Source organism: Chanodichthys erythropterus, chromosome 9 (genome assembly GCF_024489055.1).
Source record: "Chanodichthys erythropterus isolate Z2021 chromosome 9, ASM2448905v1, whole genome shotgun sequence".
Lineage (NCBI taxonomy): Eukaryota > Metazoa > Chordata > Actinopteri > Cypriniformes > Xenocyprididae > Chanodichthys > Chanodichthys erythropterus.
Window position 1 is genome coordinate 30,789,731 of NC_090229.1, and position 24,422 is coordinate 30,814,152.

Below are 24,422 nucleotides of genomic sequence, written 5' to 3' on the forward strand. Positions count from 1 at the left end.
TTGCAAAGATCTTGAATCTTGAAGGGCGTTTCCATGGTGGCCTGACAAAGTTCGATGTTTTGCCATGAAATAGGAAGTTGTTGTAACTCGGGTATACAATGACCAATCTGCCCCAAACTTCACGTTTTATTAGAGTGCCACCTGCAGGAAACAGGAAATGTCATGTTTTACACTGTGATTAGCTCCTTATGGACATTTAACCAGATCAACATCACATAATTTGGTCAGTCTAATCTTGCATATTGCCCATGTGCTCTTTTTTTTCCTAAGCCACCGGGTGGCAGTGGCATGGGTGCGAGGGCCCTTTCATCTCTGCTTGCAGCTTTAAATTATATATTAGATTATAACTGTTTAGGTGCGTTCCAATTTGTGTACTTATGCACTATTCTAAGACATTTTGAGTATAAATAGTGCAAGTATGTGTGCTCACACTGAAAATTCCAAAAAGAAAAAGTGCACTTTAAATACCCGGATGATGCACTAAATTAACGGAAAAAAATAATTGTGGAATGTTGGACACTTCATGCACTGTCACAGCTTTAATTACGTTGTGGAGTGGGAGGGGCTATCAGACTCCGATGTTAAATGACAAAATAACCTTATAAAATTCACATGCTACACGGATGAATACATAGTGCATAAGTACATAATGTATAAGTGCATAGTGTATAGTGCGTCATGTGGGACGCAACTTTTGTTTTGCTTTTGCACTAAAAATCTAATTTCTCCATGTCATACCCAGGGCAGGAACTTACTAACAGCATACTCCTGTCCATAAAGTCTATTTGTCTTTAAATTTCTGAGTTAAACTGCACATCTGATTGACTTTTCTATTTTTCTTCCAGAGTGCAAAACGCAAATAGGAGTAAAAGGTCAAGGGCGTTTGGAACGTGACCGTTCTTCCACAGGAAATTGAAACACATTTTCCGTTTTGGGCTAAAGAAGGAGGTGACACTTCTCCTTTCTTTTGTGGCACTGGGGACATCTAGGAACTTGTGAGTGTGGGTGGTGTTCATTCAATAGACTGCGATGCACCGCTTAAGGACTTGTGCGGCACGGCTCCGGCCAATCACGGCCTCACAGACTGCTAAAAATCTATCACAGCAGAGGCCAGCAGCCACCCCTAGGACGTTTCAGCCATTCAGGTGCTACACGGCACCGGTGGCCGCAGAGCCGTTTCTGAATGGAACGAGCTCTAACTATGTCGAGGAGATGTACTATGCATGGTTGGAGAATCCCAAAAGTGTGCACAAGGTAAGAGGCAGAGGGCATGCAGTTGGATGATGTGAAGAAAGAATGAAGAGACGTCTCTGTTGTCTTGTCCATTCTCAAACTAAAGTTTTGGGTCTTGGGTATTTGCATAAAAATGCCAAAAAAATCTCAATCCAAGTATACACTGAATTTCCATCTGTCTACAGATGCTGGATAGCAACTTGTGTGTCTAAGATCACATTACTGGGATCCCTGGTTGTATTTTTAGAGCAGTCACGGGAGTGTGCCTGTTCCAGGACATACTGACTGGACATGCTGATTCATTATGGGCAATTAGTTGTTTTCACCCTCTGCACTTCTAATGAGGTTTTATGTAATAAACTTCCATTATAATAACCACCTAGTTCAAAAGGGAGTACAAGGTCCACAGTATCTTGGGTTAATGTTTTGCTCACTGTCCTGTGCATGGATATTTCCACCTATCCCTCAGGCATTTACATTGTGGCCATCTAGATCAGATATTCTCTCAGGTTCTGAAGGAATGGTACATTTAAAAGATGGTATGGTGTTTTGATTCCCCCCACCACCACAGCAGTTGCAATATTGCTGTGTTTTTTTTTTTTATCTGAATTCCCCCACCCCCCCAATTGTTTTCAGTGAGGCAGGAACACACCAAGCCGACGGTCGGCCATCGGGCAGTTTTTCTTTGTCGGCCGACTAAGTTTTCTCAGTGTGTTCCACTCCGTCGGCTGAAGTTGGTCCTCCTCGTCTGCCTTTTTTCGGCCGCTTCGAAATGTTGAAGTTTTTATATCTTCCTTTTAATGTTTAGTTTTCGTATTTCATTTGTGTGTTTGAATAAATTTGTCATAGTGCTGTATGAACAGGTATACTGGTTTCAATTTCGCGCATATTATGATCTAGTATGGTATCTTTTCAATTGCCACGAACAGCACTGTGTAGTGTTTTGAGAGGGGACTTCTGCATACCCTTCTTTCTAGTGGTTATAACTTAAGAACAACAATAAATAACCCACACAACTTACTCTCTTTAACATGACAAATACCATGCAGTGTCCTATGATGACAGAGCCAACAGAATCCAGTCACATATGGAACTTAATGTTTAAAGGTGGGGAAAGTGATGTTTCAAAAATGCTGTTGGACATTGTTGACATTTGAAATCAACCCAAACAAACCCACCCCTCTCTTCATTGCTCTGCCTGAGAGTGGTGAGAGTGGATGTCTGTTTATTATAGCAGAAGCACAACAAAATAATGCTTCATGAAAAATAAGGCACAGATGATGAACGAACGACAAGGAAGCACAAAAATGAACGTACATTACACAAGAGTAAATACAAACAAGAGTTTTTTGTTATTAGTTGCCAACAGCACAGCAGCTCCAGACATTCAATGACACTCCAATATAGGTCTGCGCGGGACTGTTTTTTTTTTCGTCCCGCTCCCGCAAGGCTTCCACCTAAAATTCACTCTTGTGTTCACCCGCTATCTGCATATAGTGAATTTTTTTTCTTTTCTTTTTTTTTTCTTTTTTCTCCTGACCTGATGGGTCTCACTAAATTTTGACCGTTTCCAGAATCTTGCATTTAAACGTCCCCTACAGAAAGAGTGATTGGGGATAACAAATATAAAATGTTGCATAGTATATACAAGATTTTTATTTATTTGTCTTATGATGCTGTCAACACCCTAAAAAATGTCAGAGAAAAAAATGTCACAAAGAATAATATGCTAACTATCACACAGACAAAAATAGGCTAAATTAAATAGCCAACAACATGTCCCTCAAAACTATAGGCTAAGACAAAAATACATAAAAACGAAAACTGTTGGATTACTAGCTATACTGCAAAAAGAAATCTCTTAACATCCATGCAATAACAGAATGATGCTGAATGACGACCTTTTCAGAATGTCTCTTCAGTGTGAACGCCACCACGGCAGAAAGTTTTGTTCACTTCAAGTTCAAGCACAGATGCGCTGATGCCAACACATCTCGGGAGTGACCGGGTTATTGTCAGACCGCCCGCTTTTTTTTTTTCAATATTAATGTGTGTCCTAAAGCGCTTGCCCAGTAATAAACCTTAATTTCAGTGATATTCTTTTGAGCTCTTTTGTATTGGGTCTCATTTCTCTTTCTGCAATCTTTCTTCAAATCTCCCTCTTGCTCATTCTTTCTCCTTGACTGTCATACGCCCCCTAATGCTGATTGGCTACAAGTTTGTTGTTGGTGTCGGTCCAACTAAAGGCTGGAATACACTACACGATTTTTGCCCCGATTTTCCCCCCGATTTATAGTCTGAACAAGTTGACGCTAGTTGACAAAAGTCAGAGCCAGTCTGCAGATTTGAGCCGACAGATTCCATGGAAAATTGCGTAGTATATCATGGTCATAGACATAGTGAGCCGATTTTAGAATACACATCAGTGCACTATATGTGGTGTTGTTATATAAATACAGTACAAGATACAGTCATACGCTGCCCAAACAATGCAAATCAAGGGTGCAAAGTCAAAAAGATCGAGAAAAAAATGAGACTACTGTACAAAATCGGGTAACAAGGAAAAACTTACCTCATTCAGCGCACTAATCACAAGCTTGGCGCCTGACGAGTAATCATGGTGATCATGTTGAGACACTAAAATATACCGCTTACAGCCGCTAGATGGAGCCGCGCCCGCGAGATCGCACATGACATTCATGAATGAGAAAATGCAGAATCTGCCGTTTTCTATTTGTTTGCGGCAGTTTCGTCACACAGTCGGGTCAATACAGCTCACGTCGCTCCCAGGTTGAAAAATACTTAATAATTCTTACTAAAATAATTCTTTTTCATAACGCAATAAAAAAATCACTGAAGAATAAGTGGAGCTCCACCATGATAGAAAAATTGCCTCAGTAAGTACTGTACTGTTAGCTTTGTCTTGAGAGAGTTAGCAAACCACATTCTGCGGCAAATCCGGATTCATTCATTATTAAATATGTTAATATTCATCACTATTATACATTTACGCCAGAAGAATTATTAATTATATTACATTAAATGTACATAGCGACTGATTATGATAATTGATTACATTATAGGTAACAACTTGGATATTCATAAAACTACACAATTTACCTCTAACTCCTGTTGTAATCTGTCCATACTGACTGTGTCTACCCACCCCTGTCTATCTCCAAAAGCATTTGCCTCGCATCTCTTGCATTTGTTTCACCTGTCTGTCATGCGTCTCCTAGCAACCAAGCATGTCTTTCTGTTTGTGTTCTGAACGATTTTAAAGTCTGGTAGTGTATGATGCCCAGCTTTTCTCTGTAACCATTTACAAAGTCGGCAAGTGTATGATGCCTAGTGTTTTAAAAATCTGTTCAGATTTTAAAAATCGTGTAGTGTATTCCAGCCTTAACTTCCAAACAGTGTTTTTGAAATATGGCTTACCCCACCTTTAACCTTGAATGTCATAGAAAATGGCAATTTTTGGATGACAAAAATCAAACATAGGGCTGTACAATGAATCAAATTGTGATATGAACTGGTGTCTGATATCAAAGTTCAATAAGACTGTTATGTAAATCTGAAGTCTGCATGTACTGCATGTCTCTGTGTGAATGAGTGCCACTGTTTCATCTACTACACACATAAGCTACGTCTCATTTCAGAGGCTACAGTCTTGCATTTGAAGGCTGCATAACATCATCAAAGATGTCTTATTTAAGAGAAGTAACCGTTATAAAATTGACTGTTATTCCTTGTGAGGTGTAAACTAGTATAATTTCTTTCTTACTTTGCAATCTTAACTGTTACTTTTCTTAAAAGATGACCAGCTCGATGATGTATGCAACCATCAAATACGACCTCTGGAGGATGCAGCCTTTGAAATGAGACGCAGCTATAGGCTATCTGAAGCATGTGCAACGCGTGTTGTTTTCATCGTCTACCTTCTCACTATAATGAGGACATGAACACATGAACTTCATCTGCAGTGCAGCTCTAAGAGTCTCTTCACAAGCATTTCACCATTAAATTTAATAAAATTATCATCATCAAAAACTCAAAAGTCTTCACAACAACCCGTCGAAATAAAGGTTTGGTTTAACTTGAAGAAAATATGGAAGAAATATATTACTATTGCACAATAGAATGTACTTCTAAATGTTTTAATAAACTTTATTACTATTATTATTATTATTATTATTATTATTATTATTATTATTATTATTATTATTAGTTTAAGGAATATCGTCTCGGTTACAAAGGTAACCCTCGTTCCCTGAAGGAGGGAACGGAGACGTACGTCGGACAGACCGACGAATAGGAATCTCGCCAGAGAGGCCAATCTACTTCGAGGGTAACTAAACGAGCCAATGCACATTGGCATGCAATCATCTGCATCAGCTGCTCGCCTCGCAGCGTGGGTATATAATGAGCAGCAGGTGCGTTGCATCTTCAGGTTTTCGCTGAGGAGCCGAACTAAGCAGGCGGCAGCACAGCAGGACAACAACTGTGGCGACGGGACGTACGTCTCCGTTCCCTCCTTCAGGGAACAAGGGTTACCTTTTGTAACCGAGACGTTCCCATTCAGTCGGTCACGTTCGACGTACATCGGACAGACCGACGAATAGGAATCCCTACCAAAGCGCCACAGGAGCTGCCCTCCTCCAGCGCTCTGTTGTAAGCCACCTGAACCCCCTTGCCTGCGGACGGTGGGACAGGGCTAACACACAGAGAGGGTCGATCACTGTTGTTCCCAAACCCATTCAGTGAGACTATTGGATAACGCTGGGAAAGCGTAACCTTCGTTTGAAAGGAATGCTGCGGAAGCCACATCCTTCCCCGAAGGAGTTATGTGGAGAAGTACATATGGACTAACTCTGTAGGGCTGTGCTACATATGGAAGAACTGGGGTGACTCCAACTCGGTAGAGATGGGTTCTCCCAGAGGGAAAGACACGGGCTTCGTTTAGGAGCAGCCGTGGAGAAAGCCAAATGGGATCCCCGTAGGGTCACACATATGGAACCCAGCCTAAATCCGGTTCTCAGGGATGCAACGGAGTATAGGCCTGGCGCCGGACGCTCCGCCACGTCGGCTGCCGAAGGGTAATCGGAGGACTCAACAGGGTCTGCCCGTAGGGACTCTCTGGAGCAAGAAGCGCACGCAGCGCAGCAAGCCGACACTAAGCCGGGGCCTCTCCGTGCCTCTGACCTGAGGCGAGAACACGGAAGGAGACCGGCTCGACGCGAAGGCTATAGTATCTAGCGAACGTGTTGGGTGTCGCCCAGCCCGCAGCTCTACAAATGTCTGTTAGCGAGGCGCCACAAGCCAGCGCCCAGGAGGATGCTACACCTCTCGTGGAGTGAGCATGCAACCCTGAGCTTGGTAAGCCAGGGCGATGGCATCCACTATCCAGTGGGCCATCCTCTGCTTGGAGACAGCCTTTCCCTTCTGCTGGCCTCCGTAACAGACAAAGAGCTGGTCTGAGGTCCTGAAGCTTCGAATTCTGTCTATGTACAGTCGCAAGGCGCGAACTGGAAAGAGCAAAGCCAGGGCTGGGTCTGCCTCCTCCGAGGGCAGTGCTTGCAGGCTCACCACCTGGTCCCTGAAGGGAGTGGTAGGAACCTTGAGCACATAGCCAGGCCGGTGTCTTAGTACCATGTGGCTATCACCCGGCCCGAAGTCCAGGCACGATTCGTTGACTGAAAATGACTGCAGGTCCCCTACCCTCTTGATGGAGGCCAATGCAACCAGCAGCAAAGTCTTCATAGACAGAATCTTTAAGTCTGCTGATTGCAAAGGCTCAAAGGGAGCAATCTGAAGTGCTCTTAGCACCAGAGCGAGGTCCCAAGAGGGTATGGAGGGGGGACGAGGAGGATTTAACAGTCTCGCCCCCCTAAGGAACCTGACGACCAGGTCGTGCTGACCAACATATTTGCCATCTATGTGGTCGTGGTAAGCGGAGATAGCAGGAGAATGGACTTTGAGGGTGGAGGGGGACAGCCTACGCTCCAACCCTTGCTGCAAGAAGGAAAGCACGACACCGATCGAGCATCTTCGGGGGTCTTCTCGGCGAGAAGAGCACCACTCGACGAACAGGTTCCACTTCGAGGCGTAAGCACGTCTCGTAGACAGTGCACGAGCCGAAGTGATGGTGTTAAGTACCTCGGGGGGGTAAGTCACCTAGAACCTCTGCGTCCCATCCAAGGACCAGACATGGAGTTTCCAGAGGTCTGGACGCAGGTGCCAAAGAGTGCCCCATCTCTGAGAAAGCAGGTCCTTCCTCAGAGGAATGGGCCAGGGAGGGGCTGTCGCGAGGAGTGAGAGTTCTGGGAACCAGGTCCGATTGGGCCAGTAAGGCGCAACCAGCAAGACACAGAGTCTGTGCAAGTAGGCTCACTGGGGGAAACGCATATTTGCGCAGGCCCCGGGGCCAGCTGTGTGCCAGTGCGTCTGTCCCGAGTGTTCCCCCCCGGTCAGAGAGTAAAACAACTGGCAGTGAGAGGTTTCTGGTGAGGCAAACAGGTCTACCTGAGCCTCTCCGAACTCTCTCCAGATCAGCTGAACCACCTGGGGGTTGAGTCACCATTCTCCTGGCAGTGCAGCTCGTGATAGCTCGTCAACCACACGGTTGAGCACGGGGACATGAATGGCGCGAAGCGACCTCAGATGCTTCCGACTCCACAGGAGGAGATGGCGGGCAAGTTGCGACATGCGCCGGGAGCGTAGACCACCTTGACGGTTGATGTACGCAACGGTCGCAGTGTTGTCCGTACGGACCAGTACATGCTTGCCCCGTAGCAGGCCTTTGAGGCAGCTCAGAGCAAGACGTACTGCCAGCAACTCGAGGCAGTTGATGTGCCAATGCAGATAGGGTCCCGTCCAAATCCCTGACACTGCATGCCCGTTGTACGTGGCACCCCAGCCGGTGGCAGAAGCATCTGTGAACACCACAGCATGCCGGGACACCTGTTCTAGGGGCACTCCTGCCCGAAGAAACAAGGGGTCCGACCACGGACTGAAGGTTCGGCGGCACTCCTGAATGATTGGCACCCGGAACGTGCCGCGTTGCCACGCCCATCTCGGGACTCGGCCGTGAAGCCAGTGCTGAAGCGGTCTCATATGAAGCAGACCGAGCGGTGTTACAGCCGCCATATGCCCCAGGAGCCTCTGAAAGAACTTCAGTGGGACCGCTGTCCTGCCATTGAATGTATTCAGGCAGTTCAACACCGATCGAGCACGTTCCTCTGTGAGGCATGCTATCTGCTCGACCGAATCCAACTCCATACCGAGAAAAGAGATCCTCTGCACCGGGGCGAGTTTGCTCTTTTCCCAGTTGACCTGAAGCCCCAACTGGCTGAGGTGTCTGAGCACCAAATCCCTGTTCGCACAACTGATCCCGGGACTGTGCTAGAATGAGCCAGTCGTCGAGATAATTGAGAATGCGAACACCCTGTTCTCTCATGGGAACAAGGGCTCCCTCCACAACTTTCGTGAAGACGCGGGGAGACAGGGCCAGCCCGAAGGGTAGGACTCTGTACTGATATGCCCGACCTTCGAACGCGAACCGCAGGAAAGGCCTGTGCCGCGGAAGGATCGAGACATGAAAGTACACGTCCTTCAGGTCGATCGCTGCAAACCAATCCCGGGCATGGATGCATTCGAAAATGCGTTTTCTGCGTGAGCATCTTGAACGGTAGCTTGTGAAGGCTCTGATTCAAGACCCGCAGATCCAGGATCGGTTGTAACCCGCCACTTTTCTTGGGTACAATGAAGTAGGGACTGTAGTACCCTGACCTCATATCTGCTGGAGGGACCGGCTCTATCGCATCCTTCGCCAGTAGGACTGCGATCTTTGACGCAAGACAGGGGCATCGACATCTTTCACTACAGTGAAGTGGACACCCCTGAACCTGGGGGGACGCCGGGCGAACTGAATCGCGTAGCCGAGCCTGATGGTCCGAATGAGCCAGCGGGACGGACTGGTGAGCGCTAACCAGGCCCCCAGAGACCGTACCAGCGGGACCAGAGGAACCACAGGCGCACCTGCAGCGGGGCAGCGAGGTGGAACGCAGGGACGCGGCCCGGGAGGCTCTCTCTGCGAGGCGGCCCGAAGCGGCGTCAGAGTGTGCTGTGCAACACTTACCTGCTTCCACGGGTGGACAGAGGGATCAGTCGAGGCTTTGACTGCCTGCTGCTCGCTGCAGTCCGCTGGCGACAGAAGAGGGGGATGAGAGTGGTGAGGTTCTTGCCCTCCCACTGCTCTCCGAGCCCTCTTCGGACCCGGAGATAGAGGAAACTGCTCTTTTATTGAGAATTTGGGGAACGGCGGAACAAAAAGAGGAGACAAAAGATTCTCCACCCGGCCCTCCTCCGGGGGAAGGAACGGTGCGGTCACCACCTCCTGTAGAGCAGTCCCCTCCATCTCCGGGCCGCTTGGACTTGGCCTTGCCACCCTTCTTCTTGGGGGGTGGCGGGACGGGCTGGGCGCTCCGACCACGACCGGCTCCACGGCGCCACTTAGCTGGAGGCTGCTGCTGCTGGGGCGCGGGGGGCGGCCGCAGGGGGGCGCCCTCGGCGACGAGCAGTCTGAGGTGCTGCGGGCGGTGGTGGAGCAGCAGCTGACCGCCTCGGCAGGATGTGACTGATGGCCTCAGACTGCTTCTGTACAGTCGAGAACTGTTGGGCAAAGTTCTCGACCGCGTCGCCGAAGAGGCCAGTCTGGGACACGGGAATTAAGAAACCTGACCTTGTTGGTATCCCTCATGTCCGCGAGACACAGCCAGAGATGGCGCTCCTGGACCACAAGTGTGGACATCGCACGACCCACTGACCGCGTCGTAACCTTCGTCGCGGCACGAAGTTCCTGAAGAACTTGTGGGTCATGACCACCCTTGTGCAGATCCTTCAGTGCCTTGGCCTGATGGACCTGCAACAATGCCATAGCGTGTAGGGCAGAGGCAGCTTCCCCACAGGCCTGGTAAGCCTTGCCGGTAAGATCCGACGAGTGCTTACAGGCCCGGGAAGGGAGAGACGGCTCCCCCCGCCAGGTGGAGTTAGGGCACAGTTGCATAGCAACGGTCCGTTCCACAGGGGGTATGCGCGTATAACCCTTCGCTGCCCCGCCGTCAAGGGTGGTGAGGGAGGAGGACCCACCGACACGGTTTTGGGCAGTAAAAGGTGCCGTCCACGTGCCAGTGAGCTCTTCATGCACCTCCGGGAAGAAAGGCACTGGGGTGGGGGGCTGAGAACCAGCCCTTGCCACCCCGAGATACCAATCGTCCAACCTCGAGGGTTCGGGGCACGGTGGAGGATTCCACACGAGCCCGACCCTGTTGGCGGCCCGGGAAAGCATAGCCATCATTTCCGGGTCTGAATCGGGCACAGTTGTCACTCTGGAGGGAGGCAGCTGCGCCGAATCGTCATCCCCAGAAGCGTCAGGCTCACCCTCCGATGCAGCGATCGACATCTGGTCGTCTTGGGGAGCTCCGAAGGACACGGATGGTACACACCTCTGGGGTGGTCCACCGCGCTCCCCCGGCAGCTCTACTGGCTCTGGAGTGCAGGAGGGATGAGGGTTCCTAGGGTGTTGGTTCCCCGAAGGAAACACGCTCACCGTGATCCTCAGGTCACCAGTGCCGCCGCCCGAAGCAACCCTCTGAGGAGGATTTGAACGAGGCAGCAGCACTGGGACTCGGCCCCTTTGCAGGAACTGGAGTCTAGACCGCAACTCCGCGACGGTCATCTTCCCACAATGGGTAGATGACTCGTCCACAAACGCCGCCTCAGTGTGCCTTAAGCCCAAGCACGCGATACAGCGTTGGTGACCATCCCGAGGCGCCAGGTAAGGGCCGCATCCAGCAGCACACAAGTAAAACGACATCTTTAAAAAGACGCGAACTACTCGTGTAAGCTCTTTCAGGGACTAACTCTCTCAGTGCCGAAGCACGCAGGGGAAAGCCGCTGCAGCACAGATAGGGAATGTGCAGCCTGTCGTGTGCACTCTCCTTGCAGACGCTGCTCTTACCAACTGTAAGAACAGCTTTTTAGCGCTCTTAAAGCGCACTGTTACCAGCCGTGAAAACGGCCTTCACGCTGATACACAGCTTTTAGCTGCTGTGCTGTTCCTCCTGCACCGGACGAGAAGAGCAGTCAGAGAGAGAGCTGGCTCGTTGAAGTCCGTTCTTCAAACACTCGCTCGTAGAAACCACCGTGTTTGCTCAGTAGTTCGGCTCCGAAGCGAAAAGCTGAAGATGCAACGCACCTGCTGCTCATTATATACCCACGCTGCGAGGCGAGCAGCTGATGCAGATGATTGCATGCCAATGTGCATTGGCTCGTTTAGTTACACTCGAAGTAGATTGGCCTCTCTGGCGAGATTCCTATTCGTCGGTCTGTCCGACGTACGTCGAACGTGACTGACTGAATGGGAACACAAGTTTTCATACGTTTAAATTTAAACACTGAACTTGCCAAAAAAATACATTTTCATTTGATTACATTTTAAAAGATTAACTACATTTGATTAACACCTTTTTTTTTAAAAGTACTTTCTCTAAGTAGTGTTTTTGAAAGCCACTAAAATGTTACATAATGGTCCAGTAATGAAAAGAAAAAAACACCCTAATAGACAGTGAAACCGCCAGAGTCTTAAATACTGTGATACAGATTTTTGGTCATACCACCCAGAACTAATTTGTCATCACTAATAGGTTAAGCAAAAATATAATGAATATGTAATATGGCACATACGTTTATCAAAATACTCCTTTTTAGAGGTTTTTTTTTTTTTTTTTTTTTTCCTTTCTTTCTAGCTAACTAATGAGCTGTGTACACTGAATGGCTTTCCTGGCATAAATGTAAAGTTCTATGAAATATTGTTTAGAAATTGTTTTATTATCTTTGAGACAATAAAACGAGACCAGCCACCAAGGTCAGATGCTGCAGTTGCTCAAAATCTGCTGCGAAAGCCTTGATGATGACACACTTTATTCTCATTGGTCAGATTCTGTGATGACCAGGAAGACGTTTGTTGTGTTTTTTTCTTAGACAAGTTCCTGTATTTAACCAATCTTGATATTGAATATCAGATATTGTAAACATGGTAATTTCAAACGCATCCATTTCTTTGGTTACAATCAATGAAAAATCGTGTGGTCTGCCATGAATGACGTGGTTCAGCACACTATGGAAAGCACAAAGTGTCCGACCTAACGGCCGTCTCTGTACTCCTCCCCTGCCTGCAACCGGCAAATCTCGCCAGCCAGTAGCAGGCTAATGTAGTTTATCTCAAACAAGCCTCTTGTGTATTTAAGCCCTTAGTTTTTACATATAGAAAACTGCAATTTTTTGAAAAAAAAAATGCAATATTGCAGTATAGCTGCAGTACAACTGCAGTTTTACTGCTGTTGAACTTCAATGTACTGCAGTTGTACTGTGATTATACTGCAAATCTATGGTTGTACTTAATTATACTGCAGTTATACTACTTTGTACTGCAGTTTTACTGCCATTGTATTTCAATATACTGCATTTCTTTTTTGTAAGGGTGCTGCCGTTTTGCCATTAATGTTAATCAAACAACAAAAGAAAAATACAATCAGTTTTGTAGCTTTAACAGTTAATTATATTTAATTATATTTAGTTTATACAGTATATTTAATTGCAGTGTTATTTTCCATAATTCAATTTCTGTCAGTCTTTACCTGAAAAACAAAGCACTGTTTGTTCTATTGTATTTAACTATATGCTTGTAATTTGTTTTTCTATGCAGATTCACTCCCCTACAAAATCACCTCAGTCATTCTAGAATGAATATAATTCTTTCCAAATAGAGCTATTGCAATATATATTGCAGAAAATGTCAGGCTTTTCCAATATCATGCAGCCCTAGTTAACGTCATTGCACAGGAATCTATGGCCACTTGTGATTGCAAGAAAGGAAGTGTTTTGAAAACATCCAACTAAAACCGTAGTTTAGACAAAACATTATGAAATCATTTACTTAGAGTTTGTGATGCAGCTATGGTGCAATGGTGTATAACTATTTGTCTGTGTTTAGCTCTGGAGGCAGTCGTGTGCAAATATGTTTGCCTGGGTGATAACACAGATCCCGCAATATTAAAATGAGCCATTTTTGGAGCTTGATTAAATAAATTCTTTGTTTATGAGGAGGTCATTTTAAACCATGAAACTTGCAGGATGTTTTAATGGTACAAAGGTCTTTTATATGTAGTATTAATCCAGCTGTTTCTAGTTTTCTCAGACCACATGGTTTAAAGTCTGTATCTGTAGCACAAGTAGTGCTGGATGAGTTACTCATAGAAATGTAGTGATGCTTACCTTAGCCAGCACCACCATTATCCAACATGTTTTGTAGATGGTTCATATTCATAAACAAAATACATCCCTTCATTTATTTCACAGATGTTTACTTTGGTGAAAATAAACCAAGAGTTTTGTTACAGAGTGTTTTCTTCACAAAGTTTTAAAACCTGTTGGAAAAGGACAGTCACTATGGATCAGACTCCAGACTTATGTACCATGTTATAGGATTCATTCTTGTTTACTTCATTAGATCTTGTTCAAAATGATTCAGTTATATCATATCCAATTCAGTATGTCTGTTTAGCCATTGAGTGCAACTTAATTGTCTACCTACAGTCTAAATCCTGATTCTTTTTTTCTGTTTTTTTAGTCTTGGGACATTTTCTTCAGGAATGCTAATGCTGGTGCTCCTCCAGGTACAGCCTACCAGAGTCCTCCTCCACTGGGAGTGAGTCTGGCCGGACTTACTCAGGCCCAGTCTCTGGTGGGGGCCCAGCCGAATGTGGAGAAACTGGTGGAAGACCATTTGGCAGTCCAGTCCCTCATCAGGGCCTATCAGGTACACAGAAATTTGAAAAACCCTGTGTATTTGTTTCTTTAAAAATATTGGCTTGGAATTGATATTTCAGTGCTGCCTTTAATGAGTTTGCAGCTTGAACCTTTAACAAGGTAAGAGATCTATGCATTTAGTGTTCATTTTGAATAAAAAATTGAAATCAAAATGGATTCTTTTGACGCTATTTGAGGTCACAGGAGAATATTCACTAAGCAGATTGTAGGGGTCGACCGATTTTTGAGTTTGCTGATAACAATAACTGGAAAATCTGGCAAATAACTAATTGATCAGTCGATAGTTTCTGAAATCAGTAATACGAATGAAAACTTTCAACTTTAATACAAAATGAATGACTTAACCATGAAAATGTTTAGAATTTTGAAAAGCTGTGTTTCACAGTTTTTTATTTTTTATTTTTTGTTTTTTTATTAACAATTGAAATATAAAAATTATGTACATTTAAAGGAGATGAGAAAAAGGCAAATTAATTAATCCTTGACTTTGATTTATTGCACCACATAAAGTGAACTTCAGGGATATTCAATTAGCTTCATTAGAGGGCTGGATTATCAAATTCAAAAAGTTAAGGTGGGCTGGGGGGAGGTGTCTTAATAGTAAAAATTATTTTATTTATAATTATCATAGGCTTAAATGAAAATATTCTGACAGTGACCACAAGTTAAACCATGCATTGCGACCTACTACCAGTGTCAAATGATATATATTGGATTCAGCAACTATCAGCATTCATTTACCTGATAATGAGAGTTCCATAAAGCAACTATCGGTGCCAGTTAATCTGTAAAATTGATATATCGGTCGACCTCTAGCAAATAGTCCCATTTGGTTTCAAATACCAAATTTTGCAATTCCTTGTTTTGATTGCATCGTTTTGCATCTTACATTTGTGACACTGTGGAAGAATGGGCTCGATTTCACAGTCTTGGGATCTGCTTGGTGAACTCCTCATGTCTTGTGACTGTGTTGCCTTGTTTCCAGGTAATGGGGCATCACAATGCAAACCTTGACCCACTTGGCATCAGTTGTGTAAATTTTGACGAGACCCCAGTAGCTACTGGGTTCCAGCATGTTGGTGAGAAATGTTTTCTGTCTTCCACAGATCAACAGACCAATATTAATGAGCCTGTTTTGTGTGATTGTCACTTTCCCCTTCCCTTTATCTGTCCCTCTTTCTCCCATTTCACACTTACTCCTGTTTTTCAACTCTTATACCTCATCCCCCTCTGCACCCGACACTTAATTTCATCTTCGACACTTCCTACATCATGTCAATCTTCTTGTTCTCTTGCTACACTTCCTCTTCTATCCCTTCTTTCTCCCCCTTCTCTATCTTTTCCTTGTGGGTGGTTTTGCGTTCGGCTCCCATGCTTGTGGGGGGACCTCTTGTCTCCTGTAGATACGTGGTCACCATGTGGCTCAGCTGGACCCTCTTGGGATTATGGATGCTGATCTGGATTCATGTGTTCCCACCGACATTATTACGTCATCGGATAAACTCGGTGAGGAATTATGAATGTCCTCCAAACCATAAATGGTTAAAACTGCTTTCCATGACAGTTGGTGATTTGAATTTCAATTTCATCTTCATAATTTATTCAAAATGATGGGTAGTGTGTTAAACTTTTCTGGAATGCAGTTTTAGACTTTTTTTTTACTGATTGTTGTGATTCTGGATTTGCTGTGATGAAGGGCAGTAGCGCTGTATTTGGCTTTCACAAAAGTGTGAAGCCTGTCCATCAATCTAAAATTGGCTGCTCTGCCCCTTTCTGTACAGTATCATGCTTGAGGTGGCTGGAAGTCTTGAAAGACGTGCTTTGCCCCATTCAACTTACTTGATCGGTCTTTGTAGAGACTTGGCTTGCTCATGCGTTTTGAACTTGCAGTTACATGCACACTACTTTCTATTTCTGCACACTGTTTGGTAACCATAGCAACGTTATCAAAGATGGCAATGTCCATTACACCGAAAATTTTTATCACAATTGACAGCACATTATTCAGTCCAATAAAGGTGGGAGTTCATCCATCAGATATTTCAAATAACCAGTAACAGCTTTAAATTCTTTGTAACCAAGTGTAGAGAGTGCATTTGAGGTGTGCTCACCATGCTCTCCATGGTTCTGGTGGATCTTTTTCTGTCTCTGTAAGTAAACTAAACCACTTATGATTATCACAGAACTTAAATTAACATTATTATACCATTCAGCTGGCACGTGCACCAATAGACCCCAAGTGGTGCTCAAGTACCTGCCCTTTTGGCTTCTGACTAGATACATGCCCTTTTTGAAAGAGTTTTTTATCTTATATTTTAGTTTTTTGTTTTTTTTGTTAATATTGGCCTGTAGCATCAATTCTCAAGTAATTCTCTAGCAGGTTCCTTGACAATTTATTCTTAATAATTCTGCGAGACCGCAAAAGCATGTCTGCATGGCCCTGCCATTTAATGCGGAACCTCACTGGACAGTTGACGCCCACGTCAAATAATGCCTCTCGTATTATTTGACATGGACAACAACAGTCCAGTGTGTTTTTGTTCATACAGCAGGAGTTTGGCGAGAATGCAGTTGTAAGATTTCCTAAAAAATTGCGAGTGTTAGTTAGGTTATAGAATGTGGATGTGACACTCATACAAAAAAACTAAATGGATGAACACAACCGTATTAAGCACAAAATATAGGACTGATAACCTTATTCTTTTGCTGTGTGAGCACAGCCTATATCCTGCCATTAGTTACTATATAGTGTTAAGTATGATTTACTTAACACTGAGAGTTGAGCATTCGGATTCAGAAATTATTTGAAATTACATGACACCTAGGACCTGAAAGTACACTGAACAGACTGTTTCTGTATAAACCTACATTTCTTTTGTGTCAAATGAAATTTGGGACACATTCAGACTTATAAAACAAGCAGTTCTGGCTTTTGATTGGTCGATAAGAATTCTAGTCGCTCTAAGGTCTATGATACCGTAACAGATAAAACACCTGTTCACCATATCATTATTGTTTCTGTTGCATAGCAACATTCTATAATGGCAGGGGCTTTATCTTTTAGTTGAAATATTATTTTGTTGAATGAATTTGCTTAAAGGGGTCATGAATTGAGAAATCAAACTTTCCTTGAACTTTTGACATATAAGAGGTCATTACACTATAAAAAAAATCCTGTAAGTTTCAGAATTCAAATCTTCCGTGTTAGTCCAAAAACAGTTTTTACTGAAACCAAGCTGCCAAACCGACTCTTTTCGGATTTTGTCTCAGTATGACGTCATAGTGTGATGAAAGACCTAACACCTATTTCTTTATCATTGCCTCTTTATCCCTGCCTACCAATTTGTGCATGTAGTAGGAGGTCAGGTCAAATCCCCTTATTTATATAGCGCTTTATACAATGCATATTGTTTCAAAGCAGCTTTACAGTGATAAACAGGAAAATAACAATTCAGTGATGCAAAGAGAATTCAATTCTGCCATGAAGCAGCCCTAAAAAGACAATAGTATATAGCAGGGCTCTACAGTGGGACCATTTTGCTCGCATTTGCACCTAAAAAATAACTGCATGCGAGTGTGAAGAAATATTTAGGCGCATCGGTGTGAGTAACCCGATCGATTCTCCTGAATAGAACTATAATACAATCGGAACAAAAAGTACAACTCCCAAAATGCATCTACACTGAACAACAGTTATGTTTCGTACTGCAATCGGCTGCTTTTCATGCCTTCATTCAAAGACTTTGCTTCAGTCAGCAGAGCAAGTGCAAAAGACATGCACGGCGGACTACATTTTGCTTTGCAACCAAATCATCTGTCATCTTGTCATTTAGAGACATGAGGCGAAAAGGAGCGAAGTGAGGTGAAATCTGACTCCTGCTGCTGATCTGTGCTGCGACTCTCGTTTGGCTCACGCTGAATTGAGCAGACACATTCAGTTTTTAACTGTTTCTGTTCTCTAACAAACTAAATTATTTGTATTACTATAAAAAAATCAAAACGACGGTGGGTGGTGGTGCCAAGGTCACAGTGGGCAAGTGAAGTGTTCAAGTCATGTAACCGGTGTTGCGGCTGAACACTGGTATCACCGTAAATCTCAGCAAGCCTAATATGTAAGTTAAGAAATATCACACGAGTATACTCCTGTTTCTCCGAGTATTGGCATGATTGCAAATGTGAGATTTACTGATCTTATTGTAGTCCAATATACAAGTTGATATTAAGTTATTTAACACTTGACACAATAATGTCTGTTTTTGCTCCATTTCATGAAAATAGTTTAAAAAAAACGAGTACTCAGGGGGCGTGGTGTGTGTGATGGGCGGGGCGTGTCCATCATTGAGATAACAAAAATATTTTAAGACTGTTATGAAAATTAATGTTGACCAATAAAAATATTACATGAAAACATGAACATATGACTAGAAAAAATAATACTGATTACAACTTCTGCACGAAAGGACACGAATACGCACGTGAACTTGACCGTGCTAGTTTGAAAGGGTAACTCCTATTGTGGGTGCGATCTACCCATAACAACAACGCTGATACATGGGAAACTAAAGCATGAAAAATTCCCAACATTCTATTACAATCCTGTTCTTGTATTGCTGTCTATATTGCAGATTGGCGCTGCTTGCACGATCAAAGTGATTTGTCATCACTGCGCGTTCTCGAAGCCATAACGGGAACAACTTTAAATAAAACAGGTCTACTGTTAAAAAATATATATGATGAGAACAAAATAACATTGCTGCATTATTAATAATATCAATGTTTTTGAAAAAGAAATATCTGAAAGGAATATATAAATATGTATCAAATAACCCAGTTACAGTCAATAAGGGTATTGCATTTGAGCTGAAATTGAAGAGTGAATGAACAGGTCGGTAAACTGCAGCACTTTAGCTGGTTATTAAACTCAAACAAACATGTCCTATATGAGATTAATCAGATATAGACAACATAAAAGTAATCTGACAACTTACATCTGCACAAAAGGACGTGAATGTATATAAATCTGCTTCAGTCGCAGGAAACAATCGCTGTATGTTGATCAAAGTCTTAGAATGTTTTAGCTAGTCGTTAAATGTGTGCCCGGCTTAAAGCACAAAGAATTTACAACATTCTATTATAATCGTGTTCTCATTATAATGTTATGATCATTATATCATTATAACATGTTATTAGATTTAAACTGACAGAGTGTTTACTTCCTAAACAAGGCTAGAAAGACCAGAGTTTGGGTGATAAATAGGTAAAGGATCAACTGCATGCAGTCGATTTTGATATTCTAGGTATTATCAACTGTAGGGTTGGGTACCGTTCACATTTTAAACTGTACCAGTATCTGTACCTGAAATTCGGCGCTGGTACCCAACGGTACCTTTTTTCAGTACTTAATAACAAAAACATTTATTTCAGTGAAGAAAAAAAAAAAAAAGAAAAGAAGTCCAAAGCTCTCAATTTCAACTTTTTTTTTTATTTATTTAGAAATTTTACACACTAGACAAAATAAACTATTATGTGTGAGCTGTAGTACGCATTACAAATGCCACAAAAGACTGTTTCTCGCACTGTTCTTTATCTCTGCTGTTTAGCGTTGCATTCAGATGTGCTGTGAGCGTATGCTTCCTCAGCACAGTAGCACAAAAGTGTTGTTTCATTTTCCCCACGATGCTTTCAGAGCTGGAGTTTCACTAACAACACATAGAAAATATGACTGTGACAATATTTAGTATTCATGGATCATAGATCATATACAGACTGGACTAAGCACGTTTTTAATGACATATTCCAAATAGCGTTGTCTCAGTGCATCTAGTTTTGTGAAATGTAACCAGTAACCACACTTCAGAATGTTTAGCCATTGCCCTGTGTGTTGTTTAAACAAGTTGCTAGGGGTGACTCACTCTTTCTCTCTCTCTCTCTCTCTCTCTCTCTCTCTCTCTCTCTCTCTCTCTCTCTCTCTCTCTCTCTCTCTCTCTCTCTCTCTCTCTCTCTCTCTCTCTCTCTCTCTCTCTCTCTCTCTCTCTCTCTCTCTCTCTCTCTCTCTCTCTTTCTCTAACGTACCTTAATCTTAAGATTGGTATCAAAGAGCACACCCATTGAGTATAGGATGGCAGGTTCGAGCCCATGAAGCTGTGAATATCTACCTGTCTCCGAGTATTGTTCAATTTGCACGCTTACAGCGGAGCTGCATATGTCATTAAGAATTTGTATTATTTTTATATAGGGATGTAACTATTGCATTAAAAGGGTTTCTGTATGAATTCATGTCAATGAATTAAGCTCAGTGTACCATTGAAATTGATTTGTGATGTCATATAGGCTATTTTTGGCACGTTTCGCCAAGTGCAGTGTAAAAAGGAGATGTCCGATACAGGTCACTTTTAAAAGAAATGCAAGCACGTCGTCCAAATAAATCAGATATGGTCATGTGGCCTAAGTGGATCGAAAAGTAGATCTAGCAGATCTAGCCGTTTTTAAGGCCTTTCTGTATTCAGTAACACTGTCTTTTCATGAAATGCAAAAAAACTCTAATTTTGTTTTCTTCCAGCTGCGCTCCATTTTTCGGGCAGCTGTCTTGAGGAAATGAGTGCCTCAGTTATACCACGGTGTCTGACTATTTTCCTTAATCTTCTTCACTTTACAATGAAAATTACCCCAACTTTACTCACCCTCAAGCTATCCTAGGCGTATTTGACTTTCTTCTTTCTGATGAACACAATCAGAGTTATATTAATAAATATCCTGACACATCCAAGCTTTATAATGGCAGTGAATGGGACAAACGAGTATAAAGCTCAAGAAAGTGCATCCATCCATCATATACATACGCCACACGGCTCCGTGGGGTTAAAAAGGGCCTTCTGAAACGAAGCGTTTGAGTAAGAAAAATATATTTAAAAAGTTATAAAGTAAAATATCTAGCTTCCACCGACCGCCTTCCGTATTCAACTTATGAAGAAAGTTTAACGCCTCTCGCAGTTCAAAACACTTACACTATGTCCTACAGCTTCCATATTCATATTCCATATTCCATTTTTTTTTTTTCCGTAAGTTGAATACAGAAGGCGGTCTGGTGGACTTTTGTCTGTTGTTGTTCTTCTAAGCTATCTATTATGCTGAAGAGTTAAAACTGATCAAGAAGATTTATAAAACCGTCTTTGTTTTAATTATTTTAATATGCAAAACTGTTACCAAATCATACCTCAGAGTCAAAAAAATTTAAATATGCAGTTTATGACCCCTTTAATATTTGTGTCCCTAATTTTTTAAATATGCAGTAAACAGTTTCAAGAGCTTAAAGAGTTAGTTCACCCAAAATAATGTAATTTATTACTCACCCTCATGCCATTCCACACCCGTAAGACCTTCGTTCATCTTCGGAACACAAATTAAGATATTTTTGTTGAAATCCGATGGCTCAGTGAGGCCTCCATAGCCTGCAATGACATTTCCTCTCTCAAGATCCATTAATGTACTAAAAACATATTTAAATCAGTTCATGTGAGTACAGTGGTTCAATATTAATATTATAAAGCAATGAGAGTATTTTTGGTGTGCCAAAAACAAAATAACGACTTGTATAGTGATGTCCGATTTCAAAACACTGCTTCAGGAAGCTTCGGAGTGTTATGATTCTTCGGATCGCATGTTAAACCGGCAAACTGCTGAAATCACGCGACTTTGGCCCTCCGAACCACTGATTCATAATGCTCCGAAGCTTCCTGAAGCAGTGTTTTGAAATCAGCCATCACTAGAAGTCGTTACTTTGGTTTTTTTGGCGCACCAAAAATATTCTCGTCGCTTTATAATATTAATATTGAAGCACTGTACTCGCATGAACGGATTTAAATATGTTTTTAGTACCTTTATGGATCTTGAGAGAGGAAATGTCATTGCTCCCTATGCTGGCCTCATGGAGCCATCGGATTTCAACAAAAATATTTTAATTTGCGTTCAGAAGATTAACGAAGGTCTTACAGGTGTGGAACGGCATGAGGGTGAGTAATAAATGACAGAATTTTCATTTTTGGGTGAACTAACCCTTTAATCTCATGTCAAACAGCGATAAAATGATTGAATGTAAAATGGTGAAATAGTTTACTAACCTTGTTGCCTTAATGCCTCTCAGCTCCCTTATTTCCACACACATAGAGCTGTACATATCTGAGTCATGTTTAAGGTGGACACTTTTTTACCAGCAAATATAAATGGAGTATGATTAAAAAAAAAAAAAAAAAGACAGCTTAGATATAATAGATTTACCATCAGTCATCTTTATTTATACCATTTATACCTTATTAAAATTATATTTTTAATCTGTGCCCAAATTACAAACAACTAAACTTTTTTGTTATAAATCATAAGGATGATAATTTCCTTGCCCTTAGTATATTTATGTAATAAATATTTTGATCAGTTATATGATGTTTCCATTCTGTATATTTTGCTGCAAAATGCAAATGCCTGGCCTGGTAATTCCTTAGATATATCTGATGTAAATAGTTAATCACATGCATACATCAATACATTATTAAAATAATTGTTGTATAGAAAATAGTACTTTCATAATTTTTCACTTGGCAGTACCTTGTATAATGATGAATGGGTAATACTTTACAATAAGGTTCATTAGTTAAAGGTGTGGTATGACAGTGGTTGAAATGGGTACTGCAGTCCAAATTCAAAATATTGTTTGCCCCACTCCCCCCTCCTCAGACTTGACGCTCACGTGGCTTGCCAGAGTGAGCACAATTGACATTGGAAGGTGAGGAAGTTGATTAGTTGATTTATTGATTTATGATGAGTTGATATCCCATTTTAATATGCTCCTGTTCATAGAGATTTTTAGATGGATGCTGAGAATTTTTAGGTCGTGTAGAATCTGCGATCTCTGACCCAGTTTGTTCGCTGGCTTCCATGGCTGCAATTCGCTGCATGTGTTTTCTGCCAACTGGCAACCCGGGGTGGCGAAATACTCTTGAGTAAATTGGCAACGTGTGGTCTCGCACAGACCAAAACAAAAACGGACATTCTGACATGGAACCCACTTTTCAAAGTAAAATAACTGGCTGTAGCATTGGATTTCAGAGAAACGAGTATGTGAACTAAATATCTGCAAACATATTATAGAATTTGTATGCTTTAGTACAGTCAAAAACTTATATACAGCACCTTTTAAACATTAGTTCATGTAATAACTAACATGAACTAACCATGAGCAATACATTTGTTACTGTATTTACTAATCTTTGTTAATGTTAGTTAATGTTAGAAAATACAGTTCATGTTAGTTCACAGTGCATTAAATAATTTTAACAACATTTTAATAATTTATTAGTAAATGTTGAAATTAACATTAACAAATATTAATAAATGATGTACACTACCGTTCAAAAGTTTGGGATCGGTAAGATTTTTAATATTTTTAAAATAAGTTTTGTCTGCTCACCAAGATTGCAAGAAAACAGTAATATTGTGAAATATTATTAGAATTTAAAATAACTGTTTTCTATTGGAATATAATAGAAAATGAAATTTATTTCTGTCTTGGAAAAGCTGAATTTTAAGCATCATTACTCCAGTCTTCAATGTCACATGATCCTTCAGTAATCATTTTAATATGATGATTTGCTGCTCAAGAAACATTTATTATTATTATCAATGTTAAAAACAGTTGTATACACTACCGTTCAAAAGTTTGGGGTCAGTAAGTTATTTTTATTTTTTTTAGAAGGATTTAAAGAAATTAATATTTTTTTTCTGCAAGGATGCATTAAATCAATCAAAAGTGAAAAGACATTTAAAATGTAACAGCAGATTATATTTCAAATAAACGCTGTTCGTTTGAACTTTCTATTCATCAAAGAATCCTGAAAAAAAAAAATATTGTATACAAATATTGTGTACATCTGTGCACAATAAATGTTTCTTGAGCAGCAAATCAGCATATTAAAATGATTTCTTAAGAATCATGTGACACTGAAGACTGGAGTAATGATGCTGAAAATTCAGCTTTGCCAACACAAGAATAAGTTACATTTTCAAATATTTTCAAATAGAAAAGTTATTTTAAATTGTTATAATATTTCACAATATTACTGCTATATAACAATTAGTTTTCTGTCTATAAATGTAACCAAACAGTTGTTCCCTTGCCTATTAAAACATGTAATATATTAAAGTGTATATTAACGCAATTGACAGGTGACTCCTCACACGCCCTGGAGCCTTGGTTAGAACTGCAATTTTCTCATGATTTACAAATAGTTGGAAAAATGTGGGTTATCGTA

General features: G+C 42.0%; 1 protein-coding gene across 5 annotated transcripts in view; it reads left to right on the plus strand.

Annotated features, from left to right (window-relative positions):
* Positions 1-24,422, plus strand: part of ogdha (oxoglutarate dehydrogenase a) — a 57,256-nt gene that overhangs the window by 5,277 nt on the left and 27,557 nt on the right. For 2 of the 5 annotated variants that reach the window (XM_067395307.1, XM_067395308.1), the window contains exons 2-4: positions 846-1,254; positions 13,922-14,110; positions 15,525-15,627. In XM_067395307.1, coding sequence (XP_067251408.1) covers positions 1,030-1,254; positions 13,922-14,110; positions 15,525-15,627 — 517 coding nt within the window. In that variant the 5' untranslated portion in view covers positions 846-1,029. Of the gene's footprint in view, positions 1-845; positions 1,255-13,921; positions 14,111-15,106; positions 15,201-15,524; positions 15,628-24,422 lie in introns of those variants that run through there. The other 3 variants (XM_067395311.1, XM_067395312.1, XM_067395310.1) reach the window with 2 other exon arrangements.